The 25168-nt window shown below is 40.7% G+C and overlaps 1 protein-coding gene across 1 annotated transcript in view; it reads left to right on the top strand.

Annotated features, from left to right (window-relative positions):
- The window catches only part of LOC149159759 (type II inositol polyphosphate 5-phosphatase 15-like), a 196508-nt gene that overhangs the window by 105643 nt on the left and 65697 nt on the right, over positions 1–25168 (top strand). The window contains exons 6-9 of the mRNA XM_089436567.1: positions 8203–8380; positions 8495–8604; positions 8776–9040; positions 10292–10415. Of these exons, the coding sequence (XP_089292693.1) occupies positions 8203–8380; positions 8495–8604; positions 8776–9040; positions 10292–10415 (677 nt within the window). The remainder of the gene's footprint in view (positions 1–8202; positions 8381–8494; positions 8605–8775; positions 9041–10291; positions 10416–25168) is intronic.

Raw genomic sequence — 25168 nt, 5'->3', positions numbered from 1 at the left:
GGATGAAAGGCTAGAAGGGCCTCTTCTTGAAGAGTTTTTGTTTCACTATACTTGAAGGACTTGTGTGGGAAGGTTGGCTGGTTGATTTGTGTCTTGGTAGGAGCAAGAGGTCTTGTTTTTGGGTCTTGGAAGTCTCCTTTGAAACTAATTCTATAAGGAGAGAAGTTCTTTTGGGTTTTCCCCTTGGAGAGGTTTTTCCCTGGCTTGGAGCCTATATCTTGTGTTCATGTGATCTTTATTCTTTTGGCATTTATTTGATGATGAGAACATAAGCATAAATGAGAAGAAAAGGAACTTAATGTCACAAGTAAATGTCAAGTAAGGAAAGATAAATTGAAATGCTGCCCTAATCTAGTTTTCCTAACAACAAGGTGTTGCTCGGGCAGGTTGGAGCCTGTGCAGGGCATTGGAGCATTCTTCTAGTTGTAACTGGTAAATCAGAGCGCTAGAGTCCTTCTAGTTGGAGATGGTAAACCAGGGCATTGGAGCATCTTTTCAGCTTAAGCTGTTAAATAAGGGGGTTGGAACCTCCTTCTAGTTGTAACTAGAAAATCTTGAAAGTTGGAGCTTCCTATTGATGTAATCCTCAAGGACTTATATTAAGAAGCGTTTGGTGGTTTTTTATCTCGAAAGGGTTTCCACCTAAAATTCTCGTGTCTACTGTTTTTGATGTTGTGCATTGTTGAATGGTGTTGCTGATTTATGTTTTGATCTAATGCTATTGATAATTAATGCTATGTGAAGTTGAAATTAACTAATTTAAGTGAAAAACAGATTCACCCCCTTCTCATTATTTCCAACGTAATTTTGGCACTAGAGGTAATATGAATAAAGAAACTTTGATGAATTTTGGAGTTGTTGAAGAACCATTTGAAGCTGAAATTTTAGGTGGGAAAAATAAGATATCAGAATGAAGATTCAGGGTGACATATGTGGAGGATGAAGGTTCTATGGTTGATATTTCTGAAGGTGGCAACAATACATAAGGTTTTGTTACAGGGGTTATCACTTAAATTTTGCGGTTATATATGACTTGCATCTAAAAAGTGAATCACACTCCCAAATTAATCCACATGTGGCAAACATGCTTGCCCATTTTAGCACCTCATCTGAGAAGAAGTGTCAAGGGTGTGATTCCAGGCTTCCTTGACCACCTAATTCTGTGATGTACTACAAGGATGAATTTGCATGATGTGGGTTGAATAAAGCATGTGGCTTAAGAGATGGATAAAATCTCAGTCTGCAAGCTATAAATTGGAGGCTGAACTTTGATCATGGATGCACTTGCTCAAATACCAAGCTTTGTTTTTATTGGATTAGGAAACACAGTGGCAAAATAGTGCTTTAGTGAAGTATAATGGCTGTAAGGTGTTTACTTCAGACTTATTGAAGGAGCGCTCCCATATTGAACATATTTGGTGTAAATGTATTTCAACACACACACACACATGCACAAATATATTTGTGCAACAATTGACTTGAACAAAATTGTTAGTGGGCCGACCTCTGTAGCCCTAAAATTGATGATTGTTTAAGGGGGTGACCTTATAGACTTGGAGGCTGAGCATTGCACATGTGGAACTAATGTTGAAGGGTTGACCCCATGTGATGGAGATGTCTCATCATTGGAGCCCTTGTGTCCACAGTTGGAGGTCCTTTGGAGGCCAAATTGGTGGCCTTGCAAGTTCAATTTTCCCTCATTTGAGAAGATGTCTTGCTCTCTAGGGGCTTATGTCTCTTGATTATTGTGCATGTGGCTTGAATAGCCTACATAGCTTGTATTTTAAATTTGATCAATTGGAGAAGAGTGCCTTTTGTCCTTCCATAGGGTAGATTAGAGGTTTCGATATCCTAAATATAAGGGAAGTTGAGCTTCGAATAGAAATAAAGGTACACTTCTCTCATTTTTTCATGGTTGGGTTGGGGGAAAAGTCCCTTAGCAAGTTTGAAATTTCTAAAATTTGTTGGAGCTCTTTTGTCTTGGATTGGTGCTATGGATGGAAGATGAATGCACCTTATTAATGAGATGATTTATGGATGGTTTTTTGCAATTTCATGCTGATTCATGGCTAGGGTTTATGGACAAGCCGTGATTTTTTGAGTAAGGGGTCTCTCTAAGTCTTGTGATTTATTTGTTGAATGTATTAAGTGCAAGTGTGCTTATCTAGTTGTGGATGTGCATTCTCCTTGTATTATTCTTGTGTGGATGCTATCTTGTAATGCCTAGGAAGAGTTCTAGTGGAGGACCTTCCCTTAAAGTTGCCTTGGAGCTTGTAAAAGTCATATGATGTAAAATCCCCGCTTTCTAGACAAGCATCTCAACCAATATACCCAAAACAAAATATCATAGCAAATAAATTCAATCAATATAACAAATATGTTTATTAACACCACTGTAAAATCCCTTCTCACTGAACAAATAACTCAACTATCATACCACAAGCAAAAATACCATAACAAACAGACTCAAGGAATATATTCTGATCTGTTTTATTAACCTGACCTGGAATTACATGTTGGAGCAGGCTTTTGAGTTACAAAAATAGATTTTTGGAAGCCCATAAACAACCATGGACAATGGTACGATTTGCTGGGCAAATTGGAGATGATTACAAGGTTGGAATGTCCCCTTACACGATTATAAATTAATATACTGGAGCAGATTTGACGGCTGGTTTTGCCCTCCCTTTTGATGCCATGGCCCAGCAAATGATGGTTGAACTGCTAAGAAAGTATGAATTGCAAATGGAGAAAACCACCTCCCAAAAATCCCATGATCTCTGGGTGTACCCACGACCTGGCAATGAGATGAATCTTTAGACCACAACCTGATAAATACCCATGAAAGATCTGACTGATCTTTCCTTCTAATCAACTAGGGTGGATTTGTTTCACCACCGAAACCAATTCTCTCAAGGGTTTCAAACTTTCACCCTTAGCACTCCAAAGCTACAAGAGCTCTCCAAATCGATATGAAGAAATGATTATGCATGCTGAAAGAGTGAGCTACAATCTCTCTTTTATCATCTGAATACCATGGGTCTCTCTTTTATATCTTTTTTTTTTTCTCTTTAATTATGGTTGAAAATATGAAAATATCTCAGCAAAATTCTGTTGTGCAGGAAATTTTTAGTTGTGAAAAAATCCTATCTAGGCTTAGTCGTATTCCACTAAACTTTATAGATGACTTGGCATGGTAATATGCATCAACCATAGACACTAAGATGGACCCACATCTCAATCTTCAAATCGTCACCCTAGCATTGGGTGTCTATTTGAGTAAAAAAACTCAGCTAGTTTTTCGTTGTTGAAAAGCGAGAATAATTAGCTAAGTGAAAAAATACCCTAGGCCTGTACTCACTTGCTGATCAAGTCCCAAGTTTCTTATGCCTGTCACAAAGCTTTATTCATCATGCTAACGACATTTTTACAATTCCCCGAAGGGTTTTGAAATTTGAAAACAGACTATAGAGAGAGGAGAGAGAAAGGGGCTAGAATGCCCTGCTGACTTCTGGAATCTTAATTTTTTTTGATATATACTTTGTCTTGAGCTATGTAGTCTTCATTATATCTACTAAGTGCAACTCAATAGTCAACACCTAGCTATGAGGGAGCGTTGGAAATATGGTAGCCATGGTCGGCATTTTCATCATGTGAAGAAATAGAAAATTTAAATTTAAATTGTCTCCTAAATACCTCAAGTCGGCCTCCTATTGTTTAAGTCAGCTGGGCCCCTTGGAGGCACCCATTCGACCCCCTTTAGAAGACTATAAATATGTGAGCCCTCCTCATTTAGCACATCGATGATCTATTTGTTTACCTCTATTCTAGCGAAGGAAGGAAGAGGAGGAGAGGCTTGGCATTTATGAAAAGTTCTTGTACTAGTTAGTTGTTATATTTGATGTCTTGTTTCTGGATGTATTGATGAACTATGAACTCTCTCTCTCTTAGAAGGAAAGATTTCTGGGTTTTCCCCTTGTGGGATTTGCCCTGGCCTCAGGCCTAATTTCTGTGTATCTTGACTCATGGTTTTTCTCTACTGCTCTTTCATGTTTATTAGTTGAAATTTTCTTCTATATAACTCCTTAATGATAATGGATTTTATGCTAACTGGTCAGTAGAAGTAGTTATCTATTGAATAAAATTATTCTAGCTTGTTTGCCCCAAAAGCCTCAACAATATTTATGAAGGCATTAAAATTTATTGATACCCAAGGTAGCTGAATATTTTGTTTTGGCCCATGAACATAATGAAAAGGCCATGATATGAAATTGATGGCCACATATGAAGGATGTATTTTAATGAGCCATTTTTTCTCCAAGCTGTGAGAAATATTGACTATTTGCTTGATTTTAATTGATCTAGCCAACGTCTTAGAGAAAAATTCCCCCTTCTTATGATATGCCTTGGTTGGCCTGGCACATCAAAGGAAGACATCCTCCACCTTTGCACATCCATTCATGGAGGTTGTATGTGACAGTTAAGGAGATATCTTTTGTAGAGATCTACATCTTTTGAGTGGGTCTAATCTATGCTTGAGGTTGGTCAATGGACTTCTTATGCTATATTTAGAGAGTGCGTCTAACTAACTCACTATTATATTATTGTTGGCTGGAGTTAATTAATTGAAAACTTTATTATATTCTTTTCCTTGCAGAGGATGTATATTTTATTGTTTCTTCTAAGAGAGGAGAGTGGATCCCAACAATTCACTGCTATTTTTAGTAAGGAGTTTGTTGATGAAGATAGAAATGTAATATTTTATTGCTTGGAGAGTTGGAAAACAATTTTTTGTTATTTTTTTTATTGTAAGAAGAGTTGAACTCAAAGCCATATAAGGGTTTGCTCTCTCCCTCATTTGGTATGTTGGATTTTTTGAGACTTATCTCCTGTGGAGCTTAATGATGAATCTATTGGATGTGCTTCAAGAATTAACAATTATCTTGTTAGGTGAGGATGTTTTGCATATATTTTTACTGCTTTTACCTTTTGAAATTGCTAGACATATACCTTAGGAGTTAGAAGGGGTTATAAGTTGGTGTATTTATCCCATCTTCTGTGATATCATTAGAATTTTGCTTATGAATACATTTCGTTCTATATTCACAGATTGAAGTTTATCATACATGGTTCTTAATAGCTGTAGTATCCTCAAGTATTGGGTGTTGTCTACATATGCAGTACCCTTCGCAATATTTTTGCAATATAGGACAGCAAGGAAAGAGCATGCTTAGCTTTTATATTGCCTCTTTCCTATCTTTAGAATAACCTCCCACTTGAGCCTATATTATGATCCCAAATGCCCAAAGAACAAAACGCTAATCGGTATTTCACCATCCACTTATTTTCCTTCTTTTTTGTTTCTGGTGGAATTTACTTTTCAAATCACTTTTGCGCTCCATTGCCTCAGAATTCCAGAAATCCTATTTAGTGAAGCCTCCCTTGAGCCAGAGGAGAGCCTACCTAAAGAGTAGAGAAGAGTTGGTGAGGTGATAGTGGCCATCCTCCTAGTTACACAAGTCTATCAGATAGGTACTTTGGACTTTAAGCTTTTTTTATGATGACAGATTTTGTGGTAACACACCACTCACAGACTTTTGTGAATCCAGACTGGCCATAAAACCGGCAACCCCTTATGCATCTTTATGTAACATGGACAACTCTAGTCGGCCCTTCTCTAATACAACGTTACAATCCTTCACAAATCTTTGACACAAAATGTGCACACAACCTTGATTAATTTTGTGCTCTTTCTTCTTGCAACAAATAGCAATTCACCTGTTGATTGTGGTCTGTCCTCTAGGCTAGCAGATTCTGTCATTGCAACTCTCCTGTGAAGAAGTAATAGCAGACAGTGCACCTACAATGCATTGCTATGAACCCTTTCAAATTGCTCGCCTATTCATTCTGCGAATTTGTCATCATGTGTGCCTCACATTTGCTCTTTTTAATCTCTCTCACGTGTAATAACTATGTTTGAAACTTTATAAATCTTAATTCACCATCATCCAGTAATTAAAATTTCTCAAGTGTTGGCCTCAAATTCCAGTATCAAATATTAACTACCTCAAGGTCATGTTTAATTTCCAGACACAATATATCTCAGACTTGGTTTAATCCAGTGTTCCACGGGGACTCGCCCCCCCCCCCTAGGGGTCTAGTTTCCTCGCTCCCCCGCGCTCCGGGGACTTGGGGACGAGTAGGGGACGTTTCCCCACGCTCCCAAAATGGAGGAAACTTGGGGGGACGTGCCAGGGAAACGTTTCCCTTCGCTGGGGGACGTTTCCCCACGCTCCCAAAAAAATGGCCTTGCTTATAGTTTATGATTTAATAGACCTAAAGTGGTACAAAGCTACTCATGTTCTGTATGGGGATAACGTCTTGTGCTGTCTTTTGGTTTCAACAAGCGTTATTTTAGAGGGTCAGTATCATGGAAATTCGCTGGACCATATAGCACGTACATGAATTTTCCCTTTTAAAACTTCTCCTTTTTTTCTCAAGTGATGGCTGGATTACAGTGGGGAGATAACTGGAGTGACAGGCAAAGAATATGAGACATTCAGTTTGTGTTTTTAATTTGCATGACATTTGACATACAAACTATGGAAGCAGCACCTATGTCATGTGGGAAATAATTGGGTGGACTATAGACTAACATGCGTTTACTGCAAGCATGACAAAATACTATGGGCAACAAGAAATCTCAGGAACTGTCGTTATATATGAATTTATACAGTTACAAAATTTACACAGAGCACAGTGGCTCAGCTTGAATTCTCATCTCTGAAAATTATTTTCACCCCTGAAATACACTGCTAGTTTGAAGTTTGAACTGCATGGCATTGCTCTAATAAGGTAGACAAATTATCCATGCCATCGTTGGTCGCCCAAGTTGGTTCGCAGATGGTCATCCTGCAGTCAATGTCATTTGATAGTAAACTGTCAGAAACTCTTTCATGTGATCTTCTCATCTCTCTTGGAACTAAAACTCTTCTTTTAGCATATGGTGTACTGTCTATATTATATATAATATAACAAACTTTCTAGCTGTTGGATCCAATACAGCTGGTCAACCCATTGTAGTTGCCCCTTCTACTGCCAATGCAGTGTTCCTGATCTGTTCATTTACCTTTTCACAGAATTCAGTGGCTACCTTATCAAGCTGAAGCTCTCCCTCTGTCTGACCAAAATCTAAATTAGAATTTGACCAAGCTGAATTAGAATTTTAAATTTATTATTTTATATGATATTATAAATTTGGATAATGTCAAATGATATTCATATCAATGATCATGCTTTGCAGCTTTTCAATTCAAACCAAATTGTCATAGTGGACTCAATTAATAAATTATATTTTATATTTATAAATTTTTAAGACCCTGACGCTCCCCCACGTTTCCTAAAAAATGGTAGGGAGCTTTTGCATAGGCCGCTCCCGCACCCCCTCGCTCCCTCGCCCCCTCGTCCCGGAACCTTGGTGGAACATTGGTTTAATCTGCTGTCCAGTTCACATGCAAGTGGTGGCAGAGTCCATCTCTGATCAGTGAAATCCAGAGTCTTTTCACCCTCTTTGTTCTTGGCTCTTCATTACTATGATTCTGGTTCCATATCAGATTTACACATTCAGGGAAAATAGGTAGAGAATCGAGATACACATTTGCATATGAGAGAATAGTTGATTCACTTGTTCCTTGAAAAATAATTCATATGAATTGAATACATCTGAAGTCCCATATGAGAATTGGAAGACCAAGAATCTCATATGAAATGAAACACCAAGAGTCTATTGACTATTTATTAAGTGATTAATTATGCGGTTGACTTATTATTTAATTCTAAAAATATCAATTATGCATAGACTATCACATAAATAAATGCATCAAAAGGAGCACATAATAGATAGGATTCTTGGTGGCATTATATTTTTGTAGTATTCCTAAGTATTAGGCAGCCAAAAGGATGGGCGTGGCCTTTCTTGTTGATGACGTTCTTGGTCTCTGTTAGTTCCTGTCTGTGTTAAGAAGTCATGAAACATTGATACTTTGCTTGGTTCTTGGCAGATTCACATGTACAACAGATGTTTTGTATCGACTTTTCTCTATCTTTGTTCTAGTTTCTAGAGTTATCTAAGGCAAATCTCTCTCATGGTGTTGTGATTTCATTAGAAATATACTAATGATGCAAGTTTTTATATCTTCATAGGGAGCTGTAGCAGTAAGGATGAGAGTCTTCCGCAGGACATTGTGTGTTATAAACTGTCACTTTGCTGCTCACACAGAAGCTGTGGCTAGACGCAATGCTGATTTTGAGTATGTCTATCAATGCATGGTGTTTAGTCGCTTGCCGAGTGGAGTTAGCATTGCGACCAATGCTGTTTCTGGTAAAATTTATAGTAAAGTTGTTGGCATGGTTTTTGTTTGCATCTTGGTATGTCTTGTTTCATTGTTTCTGTCTTTGCCTTTTTTTTCTTACTCTTTCTGAGCTATTTCTGCAGCAGGAGTTTCGTCCGCAGTTCAAATGTTCCTAGGTGGAAATGTGCGTCGACCTCCCCAAACTCTAGACATGGAAGGACGAGAGTATGAGAGAGATTCATCGTCTTTATCGGTAAAGTTCAAGGCTTCAGTCTATCTCCATTTTTTGTCTTCCCAGACAATCAAGACTAATGTCTTTTCTCAATTATCAAGTTGCCATTTTTTATGACTAAATAGTTATGTATAATATTTATTATTGATTTTCTTAGCAAGAATGTGATGTTTTATTTTTTGTCAAACACAGCCCACAGGAATGGCACCACAAGTCTTGCCAGAGTTGTCTGAATCAGATATGATTATTTGGTTGGGAGACTTCAACTACCGTCTTGATAATATCTCTTATGAGGATGCCATTAATTGCATCAAACAAGAAGATTTCCAAACACTTCTTAGGTATGACCAACTAAGAAAGGAGATGAAAGCTGGAAGAGTCTTTCAAGGTATGCGTGAAGGACTTTTGAATTTTCCTCCAACCTATAAATTTGACCGGGGAGAGCAAAGGTTACATGGTAAGCTTTCTGTTCTTGTGACCTCTAATACCTGAAATGAGTTCAAACTTCAAATAGAAAAGTTTTGGAATTTTTGACCATTGAAATATGTGAACTGCATTATCCTTATGTTGCTAAAGAGCATATAAAGGTCCATATTTACCAAACTTTCATGTTGTTAATTCTATTTTCCCCTTCATTTATGCCATAATAGTTCTGAATAGCAATATTACAACCAAGTTGCACGTACATTGAAGTGTTTTGTGAATGAGTTCCTTATAAAATCACTCTGTATTATCAGACATTATCATAAAATAAGCACCATAAATCATATTGCCTACCACTTCAGCTAATGCAGGTTCTTGAATAGTGAAAATCCTCTTGAATGTTCACAATCACTGGCTTTACATTGTTAAATTTAAATAATGTCCTTCAAGATGTAAACATGGAGAGATGGATGCATCATCACCTAAGGTGGTAATCACAACCTATAGGTTGCTTTTTAATTCTTTCTTCACAATTGTTAAAAGGTAACAATTTCTTCCCTAAGCATCTCTCGTCTGTGTTTCCTTTGGTTATCAGAATGGTAACTGGGGATCTGCTGGATGTCGTGAAATGAGTAGAACTTGAAACTAGAACAAAATATTCTAAAAGAAAATGATATTTAAATGCAAAATAATGCTAAAATTCTGAAGACTGAATAAAGCAGGGGTGCTTTCAAACTTGCATTTTGACCCCTCTCTCAAACTTTCCCTCCTCAGAGGCATATTAGTCAATTTCAGCTTTAATTCCATATCGAAATATAAGGGAAGCAAAGAGAAACAACAATGGAAGCAATACGTGGGAGAGGAAACATAATTATTATTCATAATGATCCGTGACAAAGAACATGTACTATAGTACAAAAGTTTGCAAAAAAAATCTCTCACAAATTTTATTTTTCCTTGGTTTCTTTCATTTTCTTGTGTGTTTTCTTTGATATTTTACCCTGTTAATTTTCCTTTATTACAAAATAGATATTTCGTACAGAATGGACAATAATGTTCTAACAATGCCGACTTACCATGTTATTTCAACAATATAGAACTTTAAATTCTTGATGACATTGAGAATATGTCCTTTTATAGGTTTGTGTGATATAGTATAAATCCACTACTCATTGTAACTTCAATACTTTGTTTATTTATGCATTGAATAGGTTCTAAATGACTAAATAGTTCTCTTGATTATTTGTTTAGTGTTCTCTTGTCTAATACAAGACTTAATTTACAGGATATGACTCCAGTGAGAAGAGAAGAGTTCCTGCTTGGTGCGATAGGATTTTGTTTCGTGATAATCGAAGTGGAAAATCAACTAAATGTGACCTATCGTGTCCTGTTGTTTCTTCTATTGAACGGTGTGTCCTTTAAACAAGATTTTTAGCTTTAGAAATTTATCTTTAAGGGACAAGGAAAGTTTAGTTTGTGAATTATATATTAAACTAGTAAGCAGATTAGTATCATGGATTTTGATATGCTTTTTGTTCCAAGCAAGGACCTGACTTTGTGAATATTCAAAGTGGTCATCTACTAACATGAGTCATGACTAGGAAGACGGATATGATTATTCATATATAGGAACTAAAACACAACAGCACAAAGTACAATTTAGGTGAACGAAATTGAAAAATATTTTGAGATGTATCTGTCAAGGGATGACAAGAAACAAATTCAAATAGCATCAAAATATCTGGAGGTTTATGTGGTTCTATGAAAGGACTTGTGTGTTCTCAGTAAAGTGGAAAACGTTCTCACTAACTTTTTAAATAGATTCAATGATATCATAGAATATTATGAAGATAAATGAATGGAAATTCATAAAAATATACTTACACCATTACAAGACATCCAAGAATATCTTAAAGAACCCAAAATTGTTGAAAATGGTGTCTTGTTCACTTTTGGCCATGGTTGACCTTATATTGTAACATTAATTGTACTTAAAGCATTGCACCTATCGAATTGTGTATTTATCATTTTTGCACCCATTCTCATTTGTAGTTGAACTGAATTGATTCTTATCTGTGTTTTATAAAACTGTTTTACCTAAGGGCACCCGTTTGGCTGATTTATCTTTAAGAGTCAGGCTGCACTAGTTATTTTTTATCTCTTTGTTGCAGAGTTAGGGTTTGTGTTTAGTTTCGTTCAATTTTCGCTCTATCTTGTGTGAATCTCAACATGGTATTATTGATTGTATTAACCTCAATTCAGCAATTGATGCAAAGAATTTTGACTAGTAGCATTACTCATGCTATGCAACTAGGGCTTTTAGATCATCTCCTTTTAGGCTTTCATATTTGGGTTGCACTAGTTATGGTTTATTTCACTTTGTTGCAAAATTAGGATTTGTGTTTAGTTCCATTCAATTTTCACTCTTTCTACTGTGAATCTCAACATGGTATTATAGTTTGTGTGAACCTCAATTCAACAATCGATCCAAAGAATTTTGACTAGTGGCATTCCCCATGATGTGGAACTTGGGCTTTTAGATCATCTCTTTTTAGGATTTCATAGTGTTTAAACCCTCTTTCAAGAGCTCTGAAGCAACAAAACTGTAGCTTGTTGACTTGAAATGTTAAATACACAAATGTATTTTGTAAATAATATTTTATTAATATATAGAAATGTACAAGGATGTTGAATGTTACAATGAGGCCCTGCTTATATACCTAGGTAGGTGTCCTTTCATGACTGGGCATGTCTTTTAGACATGAATTTTCACTTAACTTAATGACTATTTAACATAATCATTATTTTGATTATTTATTATCTAAGTCACCTGACACGGGGATTCGGGATTCGACAGATACGGGGATTTGAGTGTTGGATATGGACATGTTGGCCCCCCGGAACAAGACATGTTTAGATACGTTATATATATATATATTAAAAATTAGATATTTCTTACACAAACTCTCATTCATGATACAAATTCATTGATTCAAACATAGATCTTCATCTAGATGTAAGTTTTACAAAGTAACGTTATGCATACAAAATTACAAATACAATTGTGACTTAAATGGTAAATGATAAATTATAAATTTATAATACATATTCAATTCATCAATGATCCAATAGGAGAAAGACAAGATAGTAAGGTAAAGATATTGTAGTTTTCTCATTAAGTCATCAAAATCAAAATGTGTTACTGTTTAGTATTTACATAGGTAGTGCAATGCCAATGGAAAATAGAAATTGCAGATACAAAACAACTACAACTACAAGTCTACAAGTATACAAGCCTCAAGGCAGTAGGTAGCTCATGACTCATGAGTCATCAATCCTCATAGTCATCATCAAAATTAGCATCATTGTCCTCATCATCATGGTCACCACTGCTCTCCTTTGCTGCATCCTCCTCCTCTGTATCCAAAGTCATCTCTGCATCTGTTGGTGTGGAGGATGTCCCCTCTATAATATCACCATCATCAAATCTGACAGGTTCTAGCACTTACCTGTTGCTTGAATCTCCTTGAAAATGCTCGCACACCCTTTGCACCTTGCTCCCAAACAGCCATAGCAAACCCACAACAAACTAAACAAGTGAATGTGCAAATAGAATGGGGAAATATGCCTTTATAACGTCGCGTGGGTTCTTGATTTTTGGATTCGAAGTGTCCTGATCTGGACATGTTCCGGATTCAAAGTGTCCTGATCGGGACACGTTCCAGATTCGAAGTGTCCTGATTGGGACACGTTCCGGATTCGAAGTGTCCCGATCGGACACGACGTGTCCCGATTTTCGGACATGAATCAGCTCGAATTGTGTCCGATTCGCCGGATTCGGGACACGTAGGGCCTGGGGGATGAATCCAGTTTCTTACATTATTTATATTTATTTTATTTTATATAATTTATATTCATAACATTGCCTTCCTCTTACCCGAATGCGGGTGTTAATCCCAAGCATTAGAATGACAAGACGGCAGATGGGCTGGCCACATGGCCCCCTGCAACTTCCCCCATGCCACTCTGAATGGCATTCATGGCACCCTGCAAAAGCCATTAAATGACTGCACAGGCCGAGGCAGAGCCAATTCCCACATAGCCCAGGTGAGTTTAACCATGGAGCCTGTGAATTTCTCTGTTATTCCCCCCCCTGGTTCACTGTGCATGTCCTCCGTAGGCGGGCGAGCCTAATGTGCGCACCGTCACTGGTAGTAGATGCTGGCTTTTAAGTTGTATAGATCTAGGTAATGGATTCCACCATTCCCACACCAACCTCTGCACTCTTGCTCAGGACCATAACTCCTTTGTAATTTCCCCGCACCGCTCCTCTGTAAATTCATCCACTATCCTTGCTGCTTCTCCCCCTGTCACCATCCCTACCATGGTCTGCCATCGTATGCGCAGTAGAAGAGGAGGCACAAGAGGCGGCAACTCGCGCTCTCCTGCAATGCCTAGTCCCAACTCGGTTTCCCCTTCCTCCTCCGCCGACAACCCCAACCCGATTAGTTTTGCGGGGCGTTATCCTGAGACTTGAAGCGGCAGAGGCAGAGCCCTGCTCCATGGCTCTGGTCATGGAGATGCTGCTCTCCGCACTGCTACCTTCCCCCTTCCTCCGCACCCTGCTACTCACACCACGCAGTTCCGCTTTCGCAGTCTTCTGAATCGCCCAATTATCATCGCCACCGTCTCAATTACCTTCACGGAAGAAATTGAGCCACCAGCTCCTCTGGCTGATCACGCTGAGGGGGAGACCAGAGCAGGACCGAGCAGCAGGAGACGGGAAGCTGATGAAGTTCGGGCTACCCTGCATGGCCAAGCAGTTGCTGGCAGTCAGCATGTTGAGAAAGGCAGGCTCGGTTACACGCAAGCCTCTGGTTGTCGCAGCAGAGACACGTCAGGCCCGCGTGTTGGAGCATGCAGCACTGAGGGAGGCCAACCGGTTCATGGACGTGGCGAGTCGGACGAGGATGACGACCCATACAAGTACGCGTGTCCAATTGTGGAGGAACCAGCCCCGGACGACTGAGTGCCATGTGTCGCGTTGCCAGGTGGACGTTTTGTCATGTTGATGGTTCAGTTACTGTTCAGTCTTATGTGTCTCTTGGTCAGGATTATGTTTTGGTTCAACTGTTTCTGTTATGCTATGGTAAAACTAGTTACCCCTGTGTGGGCTATTTTTGGACTCATACTTTTCTGGACTGGTTTCCCCTCTGTTGGGGCAGTCAAAAACAGTTATTCTGGATGTTTGATGAATTTTGCTAGGATCCTCTGTGGTCGAGCCTCACTGTAATCCTTTTTTGTATCATATTAATAGATTAAACTTACTTAGAAAAAAAAAACATTGCCTTCCTCTTCGAAAAACTTTGTCCTCAAAGCTTATTCACTAATAATTTCTTCCTTGCCCATGTCTTTCTGGCATGTGTAAGTCATCAGTACTATTGTCTTGGAATTAAATTTTATCCATTTCCCTCGGATATATATATATATATATATATATATATATATATATATATATATATATTACTATTATTTTTAATTTGATTTTATTTATTATATATAAATTAATTAATTAATTTTTAACAAAGTAACTTTATAAAATTATTTTAAAGTAACTTTATAAGTTTATAAAGTAACTTTAATAACATTTATAAGGTAACTTTATAATTAATATTTATATTATTTTCCTAATTTGGGACAAAGGCCCACTGTCACCACAACCTATGTCCCCTTCTCTTCTCAAATTTTCTCCAGCGGGAAGAGTCCAGTAACCCTCACTTGTGGTAAATGTGTCTTCATTAGGGTACACAGTGAGGCAATGATGGCTCATTCAATGGAAAGACTTAATTGAAGTGTGAGCTTTGGGAGAAACTAGGATGGATTTCCATGAAAAACCCCTTGAGATAATTACTACACGAGACCTAGGGTTGAGATATTTGATATGATAAGGGCTCATCCAAGGTCAAGATGGTCAAGAGAAAATGTTTAGAATGATATGCCACTAAATTACAAACCTTCAAGAAATCCCCAAGTCAAAAGTAGCTTCAAGGGTTCCCACTTGGTACGATGGCTAGGGCATCGCTTATCTCGACATTCAGCTGTAAGAATTGCATGAAATCTGGAGGAGAGCTAGAGGAAACACCAACACAAAAGCTCGTCCAATTGGTTTTGCAATAGCTCACTCCAAATGAATTTCGTACCAAGCCTTAGATAGGCTACCTATCCTTAAAGGGACGAAGAAAAGAGAGAGAGAAGAAGGTGAAGAAAGAGATTTGTCAATGAGAAGGTTATTGGGAAATATGGAGTCGAGAGTTACTTAGATTTGATAATTTCACTCTTCTAGGAGACCTAATGCAGCTTCGTTAACCCTAGAGGAGGCAGCTTCATAGCTACAAAAGAATTTTATACTTTGCTGTCAATGTTTGATGGAGTTTCATGGTTGCAATATGCAAGACAAACCCCTAGGAACATTCATTCATCATTGTCCATGAGTAATGCATGCAATACTTCCAATAATTTTAATGTTCTCACAATTTCACATTAATTAGGGCACATTAAAGATCATGAAAATACATTCCATACATTAGACATTAATCATTGCAAAATATAACATCAAAATGTACTTACAAGACAATGTGAATATATCCATCCATCAATATTGCAAAAGGAAGCTCCAAGAAAAGATAGCGAAGTTTCCAAATGTCAAAATGCATCCCAAACATCCAAAACTCATAAAAAAATTGCAGGTCTGAATTCCTTTTACAAGAGAGATTGAAATCCAAGTGATGATGAACAATACAAATGAGGCCTCTTCTATTTATATGAGGCTCCTCAACTTCGATTTTGCCTTAAGCCCCTAACAATATTTTGATGTACAAATAACATCTCTTTTGGTGACAAGCCCACCAAATAGCTCAATAAGTGAAAAATAAGCCATCCAAAGCTAGCCAAAATGATAGAATAATGGTCAAGAGGGTCGTTGGAAGGCTTGAATGAGTCCTCACAATGCCATGATGAAGAGGAGGGCTTCAAAAATGATGATCAAGGGGGTGGCCCCTTGATTTCCAAGCAAAACATTTTGTGGTGCTCCCAAGTGGTTGTGGGCCCAATCAATGGTCTCATGGGTCTCCAATGGCTCAATAACAAGTCGGTGCTCCATCAATGAGGGCTAGAAGATGATACATGCCCTCCCATGTCTCTCCAGATGAGACAAAACCTCATTTGGGCAGTGGATTGGTTGCCAAGTGTTGGGTGCAAATGTGTGGTCGACTGGGCAATGTGGTCCAAGTGCATTACCATCTTTGTATGGTTGGTGCGCGAACAAGCAATGTTTGGTGCTGAAGAAGCCCATGGTGTGGCAATCAATTCTCTGTTGTGGTGGCGTCCCATGGCTCTCAAAGCTCACCCTATAAATGCCATTATGACCCCCTAGAGGGCTTGATCCCGTTTAGGGAATTCAAGTCCAAAATGATGACCCACCTGCAATCTTGTATAAGATCCAGTGCATCTCCTCACCTTCTAGTAGAACAATCCATTAGTGCAATTGTGTAAATAAGCTTGCTAATCAGGGACAAAAGTGGACACTTCACTGTGGCATGCCCTTCCAATGGGCTTCAAAATGTATAAGTGTTTCCTTGCTCGATAAGAGAAGTTAATAAAGAACCCTATTAGGTGGTTTCAACCTCTAATGGAGTGACAAGTCCATGGTACATACATCGAATGTTAGGTGTCACACTGTCATGTGAAGTGTGTGAAAATTTCTAATCTGAAATTCTACTGTAGCAATTGATTTATTTCACCTACTTATTATTCACAATAAGTTATTTACGAAATCCCTTTAGCAAATATTAAAATAAATTCTACTGTAGTTATCACACAATTACCCAAAGAAAAAATACATGCACAAGAACCAATCACATCAACACAGTTGTTTTTGGACAATTGTCCCCGGAAAAACCCAATGCGGGAAAACTGGTGCAACAGATGAGGGCTTTATTAATCTTCAGTAGCAATTGCTTTTACAAGGAATGATTTTATAGAGAAACTAAAAGAAAACACCTGAAACTTTCCCTTTGAGACTTTCTGACACTTTGGAGACCCTGCTCCCACTTCTGCGTCATCTCTGCGTCACTCTGTGTAGCTTTGAGTGGCTCTGCGTCCCTTTGCGTCAGCTTTCGTGAGGGCCACGTCTCTCCTCTGGACTGCATCTCTCTTTGTGCTGTCTCCCACTGTCCCTGCGTCACCTCCTCCTCTGTCACTGCCTGCTGCTGATGCCCTCCTCTTCCTCCACCCTGCAACTCTCCCTCTGAAATTGATCTCCTTCACTTGAGAATCGATTTTCCTAGAGATACTGAGTATCTGTTGGTGTGTCTCCAAATGATCCTCAAGTCTTCTCTTATACTTTTCCTGTTGATGAATCAACAACCGAGATTAATTCTCTAATCAATAGCTAAGATTAAAACATACTTGATCCTCGTCTCTTAGAAGCTTCTCATCCTTATCTTTATTAATACCCATTAATATTTTTATATTCCTAAGTTTAGACTTGGGAACCCATTAAAAATATTAATTATTTTAATAACTCCTCAGCCGGGTGGAATTTTTCAAAACGATTCTTGGGTCTTGGAGATCTCATGTGCCTTAGCCTCTCCTCCAAATTTCATGGCTAGAGCACATCCGATGCTACCAAAAATCGACGCTCCCTCTTAGCGAGGAATGTGCTCTAGCAGTGCTTCACTATAGAAATATCACATTGATCTTCCTTATCGGTACCTGTGTTGATGCTTGGCTTGTTGCCTCACATCTCCTACACTACTGCTTCCTGTACTGCTTCCCATGACACTGCCATTGCCACTGTTGCATATGTACTACAACTCCCTCTCAACATGTTGTATCATGCTGCCCATAGCACTGCCACTGCTAACTGCTGCACTGCAACTCCCGACACTTATCCATTTCTGCTACTGAAATGGATTCATTACCATCCCCATCTTCTCCCTGAAATAAACAAACTTTGTTCTTCCTAGAGCTTGGGTGAAGATGTCTACCACCTGTTCTCCTGTAGGAGTGTACCTCAACTGTACTGCTCCTCGTTGGACATAGTCTCTGACAAAGTGACACCTAATATCAATGTGCTTCGACCAATCATGAAATACTGGATTATCAGAAAGCTTGATGCAACTCTAATTATCACACATGATCCTGGTTGCTTCCATCCTTCTCCTGAATAGATTCACAAGCAACTTCCTAAGCCATATGGCTTCGCACAAAGCTGTGCTAGCTGCCATATATTCTGCTTCAGCTGAGCTCAGAGCCACAGATTTCTGTTTCCTACTACACCAGGAGGTCATTCCTGATCCAATGTTGAAACAATACCCAGTTGTACTTCTCTGATCTACTGAAATTCCAACCCAATTTGCATCAGTGAACCCACTTAGCCTCTGGTGTACAATGGTCCATGCTCGACTGTTCCTTGTATATACCTGAGAACATGTTTGGTTGCTGCCCAGTGCGCCTTCTTAGGTTCCACCATGAACTGACTAAGGGTGTTGACAACGTAACAAATGTCTGGCCTGGTATTGACCAAATACATCAGGGACCCTATAAGCTGCCTGTACAAGGTGGGATCAACGTCTTTATCTTCTGATGCATCAATCTTCTTCCAGTTGGTGATCATTGGAGTAGCCATAGGTCTACAATCCTGCATCCTGAATCTCTTCAAGATCTCTGTAGCATATCTCCCTTGTCCAAGGAAGATCTCACCCTTCTGTTGCCAAACTTCCAACCCTAGGAAATAATGCATTTGTCCCAAATCCTTCATGTCGAATTCTGTGGCTAGGTTCTTCTTGTAGTCTTTGATGAGCTTGGATGATCCTGTCAAGAAGAGATCATCCACATATAACACTAGGATTAGAGGCTCATTCTCTACGACAAGATAGTAGAGATTAGGGTTTGCGTCACTCTTGACAAACCCCATCTTCTGCAAGTAGCCATCAATTCGACCGTACCATGCTCTAGGTGCCTGTTTAAGCCCATACAAGGCTTTCTTTAATTTGCATACATGAGATTTCTTCTCATGTGTCTCAAAACCTTCTGGCTGTTCAATGTATACTTCCTCTTCTATTACCCTGTTCAAGAATGTCATCTTGACATCCATCCGATGAATCTCCCACCCCATCTGTGCTGCAAGAGATATCATGGTTTTAATAGATGTATACCTGGCTACTGAGGTGAAGGTTTCTTCATAGTCTATCCCTTCCTTCTGAGCATACACCTTAGCCACAAACCTGGCTTTGTATTTCTCCACGCTGCCATCTGCAACATATTTGACCTTGTAGATCCATCTCAAACCTACCACTGACCTATCCTGAGCCTAGGTACCACTTCCCAGACATCATTGACCATTATATAGATGTATTCCTCCACCATTGTTGAAATTTGGTACCGGAGGACAGGTGGTTCCCTAAGGCTTTGATCTTTGGCCTAGGGAAAAGTGTCCAAAAGAATTTAATTTTTTTCCTAAAGTAACTTTATAATTTTTTATAAAGTTAAATCTAATTTAAAAGTGACTTTAAGTGATAAAGTTACTAAGTCTAATTTTAAAGTGACTTTTATAAAGTCAATGAAAAATTAGAAAGGAAAAGTGACTTTGGAAATAAATGACTAAGTGGGTCTTTATTAAAGTGGGGTGAATTAAAAAATAGAAAGTGAGATTTAAATGAGCATTTAATCTCAGCCATTGATCTAAATCTATTTCAGCCATTGGATTTAGGGATCACCCAAAAGTCACTTAGGGTTGGGTTAAGGGAGGAAAAGGAGGAAAAGATCATTAATTCTTTCATGAGCAGATTGAGAGAAGGAGAGCAAGAGAGCAAGGGAGATTTCTGGGCGGTGTTACAGCAAAGCTGAAAGCGGTGTAACAGCAAAGCTGCAAGCGGAGTTGCAGCAAAGCTGAACGCAGAGTTACAGCAACGCTGAACGCAGAGTAACAGCAAAGCTGCACGCAGAGTTACAGCAACGCTGAACGCAGAGTAACAGCAAAGCTGCACGCAGAGTTACAGCAACGCTGAACGCAGAGTAACAGCAAAGCTGCAAGCGGAGTTGCAGCAAAGCTGAACGCAGAGTTACAGCAACGCTGAACGCAGAGTAACAGCAAAGCTGAACGCGGAGTAACAACAAAGCTGAAAGCGGTGTAACAGCAAAGCTGCAAGCGGAGTAACAGCAACAGCAACGGTGTAACAGCAGCTGAGAGCGGTGTAACAGCAACGGTGTTTCAGCAAGGCTGAGATAAGTTGTAAAAGTCTGTTTGTTGATTTTTTGCTGAACATTTCTCCTACTGTAAAAAGGCATTTTCCAGAAATAAAGAAGAGCTCTCAAACTGGTTTTCCCCAAGAGTTGTAGGGGGTTTTTCCAGGGTCACATTGACCAAAAATCTCAGTGTTTAAATGTGTTTTAATGGCTGTTTATTACTGCTGATTTTTATTTCTGCAATTTCCAGCATTCTGTAAAATTTCCAGAATTTGTGTTTTCAGCAATATTTATTTTTTCCAGCTTGTTGAATGTATGGTTATGGGAAAGGGCATTTAACTATATGGGAGAAATAAGGAGAAACTGAAAACCGGGGTGGGAAAACAGAAATTTCTACATGGTATCAGAGCTTGAGTGCTGAAGGACAGTTTGGGACAACAAAAAGAAAAAAAATACAGCTGCTGATTTTTTCACTCAGAAAATTCCAGCAAGCTGATTTTTCATAAACAACAGTTTTATCTTTACCACAGCAGTGCTATTTTTCAGTTTTACGACAGCAAGATGTCATTGGGATTGAGGGTGGAGGATAGGTTGGATGGGCATACAAATTACAGCGTTTGGAAGGAGAGAATGCAGAGTATCTTTGAGGAGGCAGAAGTCTGGGATATCATGGTGCATACAGCACAACACCCTGTTGTTGTGCCTACTGATGCTACTCAGTTGGCAGCTTATAATAGAAAGAACAACAAGGGTAAGAGGCTGATTCTAGACGGAATCAAAGACCATTGCATTCCTCATGTGAGAGGAAAGAGCAATGCCCATGAGATGTGGACAGCATTGTCCAATCTCTACCAGAGTACCAATGAGAACCGGAAGATGGTCCTGAAGGAGAAGCTGAAGAACATTAAGATGGGGAATGACAGTGCAGCTGGATATCTCACAAAGATTACCAATGTGAGAGATGAGTTGGCAGCGATTGGAGAGGCCATTCCATCCACTGAGTTGGTGCGTATTGCAGTGAATGGCCTCCCCCGTTCATGGTTGAACTTTGCTGATGGGGTTTGTGCACGTGAGACCCTTCCCACATGGGAGAGGTTTTGGGATGATTGTATTCAGACAGAGATCAGGAAAGGACAGCTTGGGGCAGCCAAGCCAGTTGAGCAGGATGAGGACGTAGCACTGGTGGCAGGAGGCAAGAAAGGCAAAGGGAAGAAGCAGGCTTCCACAAGCGGTGGTGGGGGCAAAGGCAAAGGTAAAGGTAAACAGGGGAACACACAGAAGGACTATTCCAAGGTGAAGTGTTGGAATTGTCAAAAGATGGGACACTATGCAGTTGTGTGTCCGGAGAAGAAGAAGAAGAAGGGGAAGAACCAGGACGTGGCAGCTTCAGCAGAGATTGAGGACTTTGCTGGTCGTTTTGACCGAGAGTTTGCGTTCACTACGTGTGAGTCCTCTAGTGCAGGATCACCAGCCACACAGGTTCAGAGGGAGCATGCTTTTCCCTCGATTAGCGGAGCATCTACAGGTATCTAGTATGTGGACAGTGGGGCTTCACGTCACATGACAGGAGTCCGGGAGTACTTCTCAGAGCTTTCAGAGAGTGGCACTGATATTGAGGTAGTACTCGGTGATGATAGAGTTGTTAGAGCAGTCGGGGTGGGTACACTGACATTTCAGAGGGAGTCCAGACCTCCCTTGAAAGTGTCAGATGTTCTTTATGTGCTAGGGATGAGGAAGAACCTCATATCCGTCTCAGCTTTGGAGGACAGAGGATATGAGGTATTGTTCAGGGGAGGATAGGTGTTGATGTATCCCAGGGGCACTCCAGCTGATTCAGCTAGAGTGATAGGTGTACGCCATGCAAAGGTGTACAAGTTTGCATTCCAGCCCCTTTTGGCATTGAGCAGTAGTACCGACAGCAGAGCTAGCAGTTCTGAGCTGTGTGAGATTTGGCACCGCAGGATGGGACACATGTATCATGGAGCCTTGAGGACATTGCGGGAGATCACCAAAGGTGTGCCAGATTTCAGTACTGATCACTTTGATACTTGCAGAGGTTGCGCGATGGGCAAGTTTGCCAAATCCCCTTTTCCCAGCAGTGACAGCAGAGCGACGGGGATAATTGATTTGATTCATTCCGATGTGAGCGGTCGGATGTCTCATGTTTCCTTGAGTGGATATGAGTACTATGTCTTATTCATTGATGATCACTCCAGGAGGACCTGGATTTATTTCTTGAAGACCAAGAGTGAGGTCTTCAAGCGGTTTCAGGAGTTCAGAGCTCTTGTGGAGACTCAGACAGGTCGAAAGATCAAGTCCCTGAGGTCGGACAATGGAGGAGAGTACACCCTTGGAGAGTTTGTTGACTATTGTGCGGAGGCAGGCATTAAGAGGGAGTTCACTGTTCCTTACAACCCCCAGCAGAACGGGGTTGCGGAGAGGAAGAACAGATCCATCATAGGGGCTGCCAAAGCCATGTTACATGATCAGGGGTTGCCATTGTTCTTGTGGGCAGAGGCCTGCAACACAACTGTTTACTTGCAGAACAGGAGTCCGCATCGTGCCTTGGGGCACATGACTCCTGAGGAGGCTTTCTCTGGGAAGAAGCCTGATCTTGGTCATCTTCATATCTTTGGATGCATTACATACTCCTATATACCCAAGGAGGAGAGGACCAAACTAGAGCCCACCGCAGAGAAGGGTATCTTTGTGGGCTACAGTGAGACCTCAAAGGCCTTTCGGATTTACATTCCTGCACAGAGGAGAGTTGTTGTCAGACGGGATGTGAAGTTCGAGGAGGACAGGGCCTTTAGGAGGTCACGGGAGTTAGAGTATCTGGATCAGCCAGACCCTCAGCAGCAGTTGAGTCAGTCGCAGGGATCCAGTGGGCAGGGATCAGGAGGATCCGGAGGTACATCTATGAGGATGTCAGGTCCATCAGTGAGCAGTGGCTCGCCGAGCCAGAGGGGTGTTGCTCCGGGCAGCATGCAGAGCAGTTCACTAGGGAGTCCACTGATGGACAGTTCACACGGTACCTCAGCTTCTACAGGTTCAGGTGCAGGCAGGAGGACAGCAGACAGACAGTCAGGAGTTCAGGCTACTGATGGTGATGAGGAGGAGGAGTTTCATTCTCCTATGGGAGAAGCATGCTCAGGGAAGAGGAAGCCCAAGTGGCTTCAGGACACCCTGAGAGATGCCACATCTGTTGCTGAGCCGAAGAGGCCGGTCAGAGAGAGTAGACCACCTGAGAGGTTTTGTAGCTATATGGCGATGGTTACCAGCATCCTTGACTCTGAGCCTTCTAGCTATGAGGAGGCAGCTAGCCTGCAGGTCTGGAGAGAGGCCATGCAGGAGGAGTATTCTTCTATCATGAAGAATGATGTTTGGGAGGTGGTGCCGAGGCCTGAGGGCAAATCCGTGGTTACTTCCAGATGGCTTTACAAGGTAAAGCATGCTGCAGATGGCAGCATTGAGAAATTCAAAGCGAGGTTTGTGGCTAGAGGGTTCTCCCAGGTAGAGGGAGTTGATTATGAGGAGACCTTCGCTCCCGTGGCTCGATATACTTCGATCCGCTCCATTATATCGATAGCAGCAGAGATGGGTTGGAAGATCCACCAGATGGATGTGAAGACCGCATTTCTCAATGGCTTCATACAGGAGGAGGTGTACATTGAGCAGCCACAGGGCTTTGAGGTGCATGGGAAGGAGTCCCATGTGTGCAGATTGAAGAAGGCCCTTTATGGCCTGAAGCAAGCTCCCAGAGCTTGGTACTCCAGGATAGATGCATACTTGCAGGGGATGGGTTTCACAAAGAGTGAGGCAGATCCGAACCTTTACTTTATTGTGATTGGTGAGGAGCCTCTCATTCTGGTGCTGTATGTGGATGACTTGATCATTACAGGTGCAGAGAGACTCATAGAGCACTGCAAGAGAGATCTTGCGGCGGAGTTTGAGATGAAGGACATCGGCTTGATGCATTACTTTTTGGGTTTGGAGGTGTGGCAGGAGGAGGGGCATTTCTTCCTGGGGCAGGGGAAGTATATTGTGGACATCCTTAGCAGATTCCACATGGAGGATTGTAGACCCATGTCGACACCGATGATCACCAACTGGAAGAAGCTTCATGCTTCGGATTCCGAGTTGGTGGATCCCACATTGTATAGGCAGCTGATTGGTTCCTTGATGTATTTGGTCAACACTAGACCAGATATCTGTTTTGCAGTCAACACGATGAGTCAGTTTATGTGTGAGCCTAGGAAGGTTCACTGGGTGGCTTCAAAACACATTTTGCGGTACTTGCAGGGGACAGTGGATTATGGTCTGGACTACAGGCAGGGAGATGGAGTGAGATTGGCAGGATACACTGATTCTGATTGGGCAGGTTGTGCTTCTGATAGGAAGAGCACTTCAGGGTGCTGTTTTGGGTTGGGTTCAGCAGTCGTGTCATGGTTCAGCCGGAAGCAGCAGTCAGTAGCACTGAGTTCAGCGGAAGCAGAGTATATGGCAGCCAGTCTAGCTAGTTGTGAGGCCATCTGGCTTCGCAAGATGTTGTTTGGCTTATTTGGTCAGCCGTTGAGACCTTCAGTGATTTAGTGTGATAATCAGAGTTGCATTAAACTCTCGGAGAATCCAGTATTTCATGACAGGTCAAAGCATATCGGGATCAGATATCATTTCATCAGAGACTATGTTCAGAAGGGAGCTGTGAAGCTTGAGTATATTTCCACTGATGAGCAGGTTGCAGATATTCTTACCAAAGCCTTACCACGGGGCAAGCATGTCTACTTCAGAGACAAGATGGGTGTGGTGAGGAACACCTTCCTCGGTAAGAGGGAGTGTTGAAATTTGGTACCGGAGGACAGGTGGTTCCCTAAGGCTTTGATCTTTGGCCTAGGGAAAAGTGTCCAAAAGAATT

This window comes from Pinus tabuliformis, chromosome 5_2 (genome assembly GCF_031772625.1).
Source record: "Pinus tabuliformis cultivar Carrire ecotype Pingquan chromosome 5_2, CPIR1, whole genome shotgun sequence".
NCBI classification, from domain to species: domain Eukaryota; kingdom Viridiplantae; phylum Streptophyta; class Pinopsida; order Pinales; family Pinaceae; genus Pinus; species Pinus tabuliformis.
This window is presented reverse-complemented; position numbering and strand designations above follow the sequence as displayed.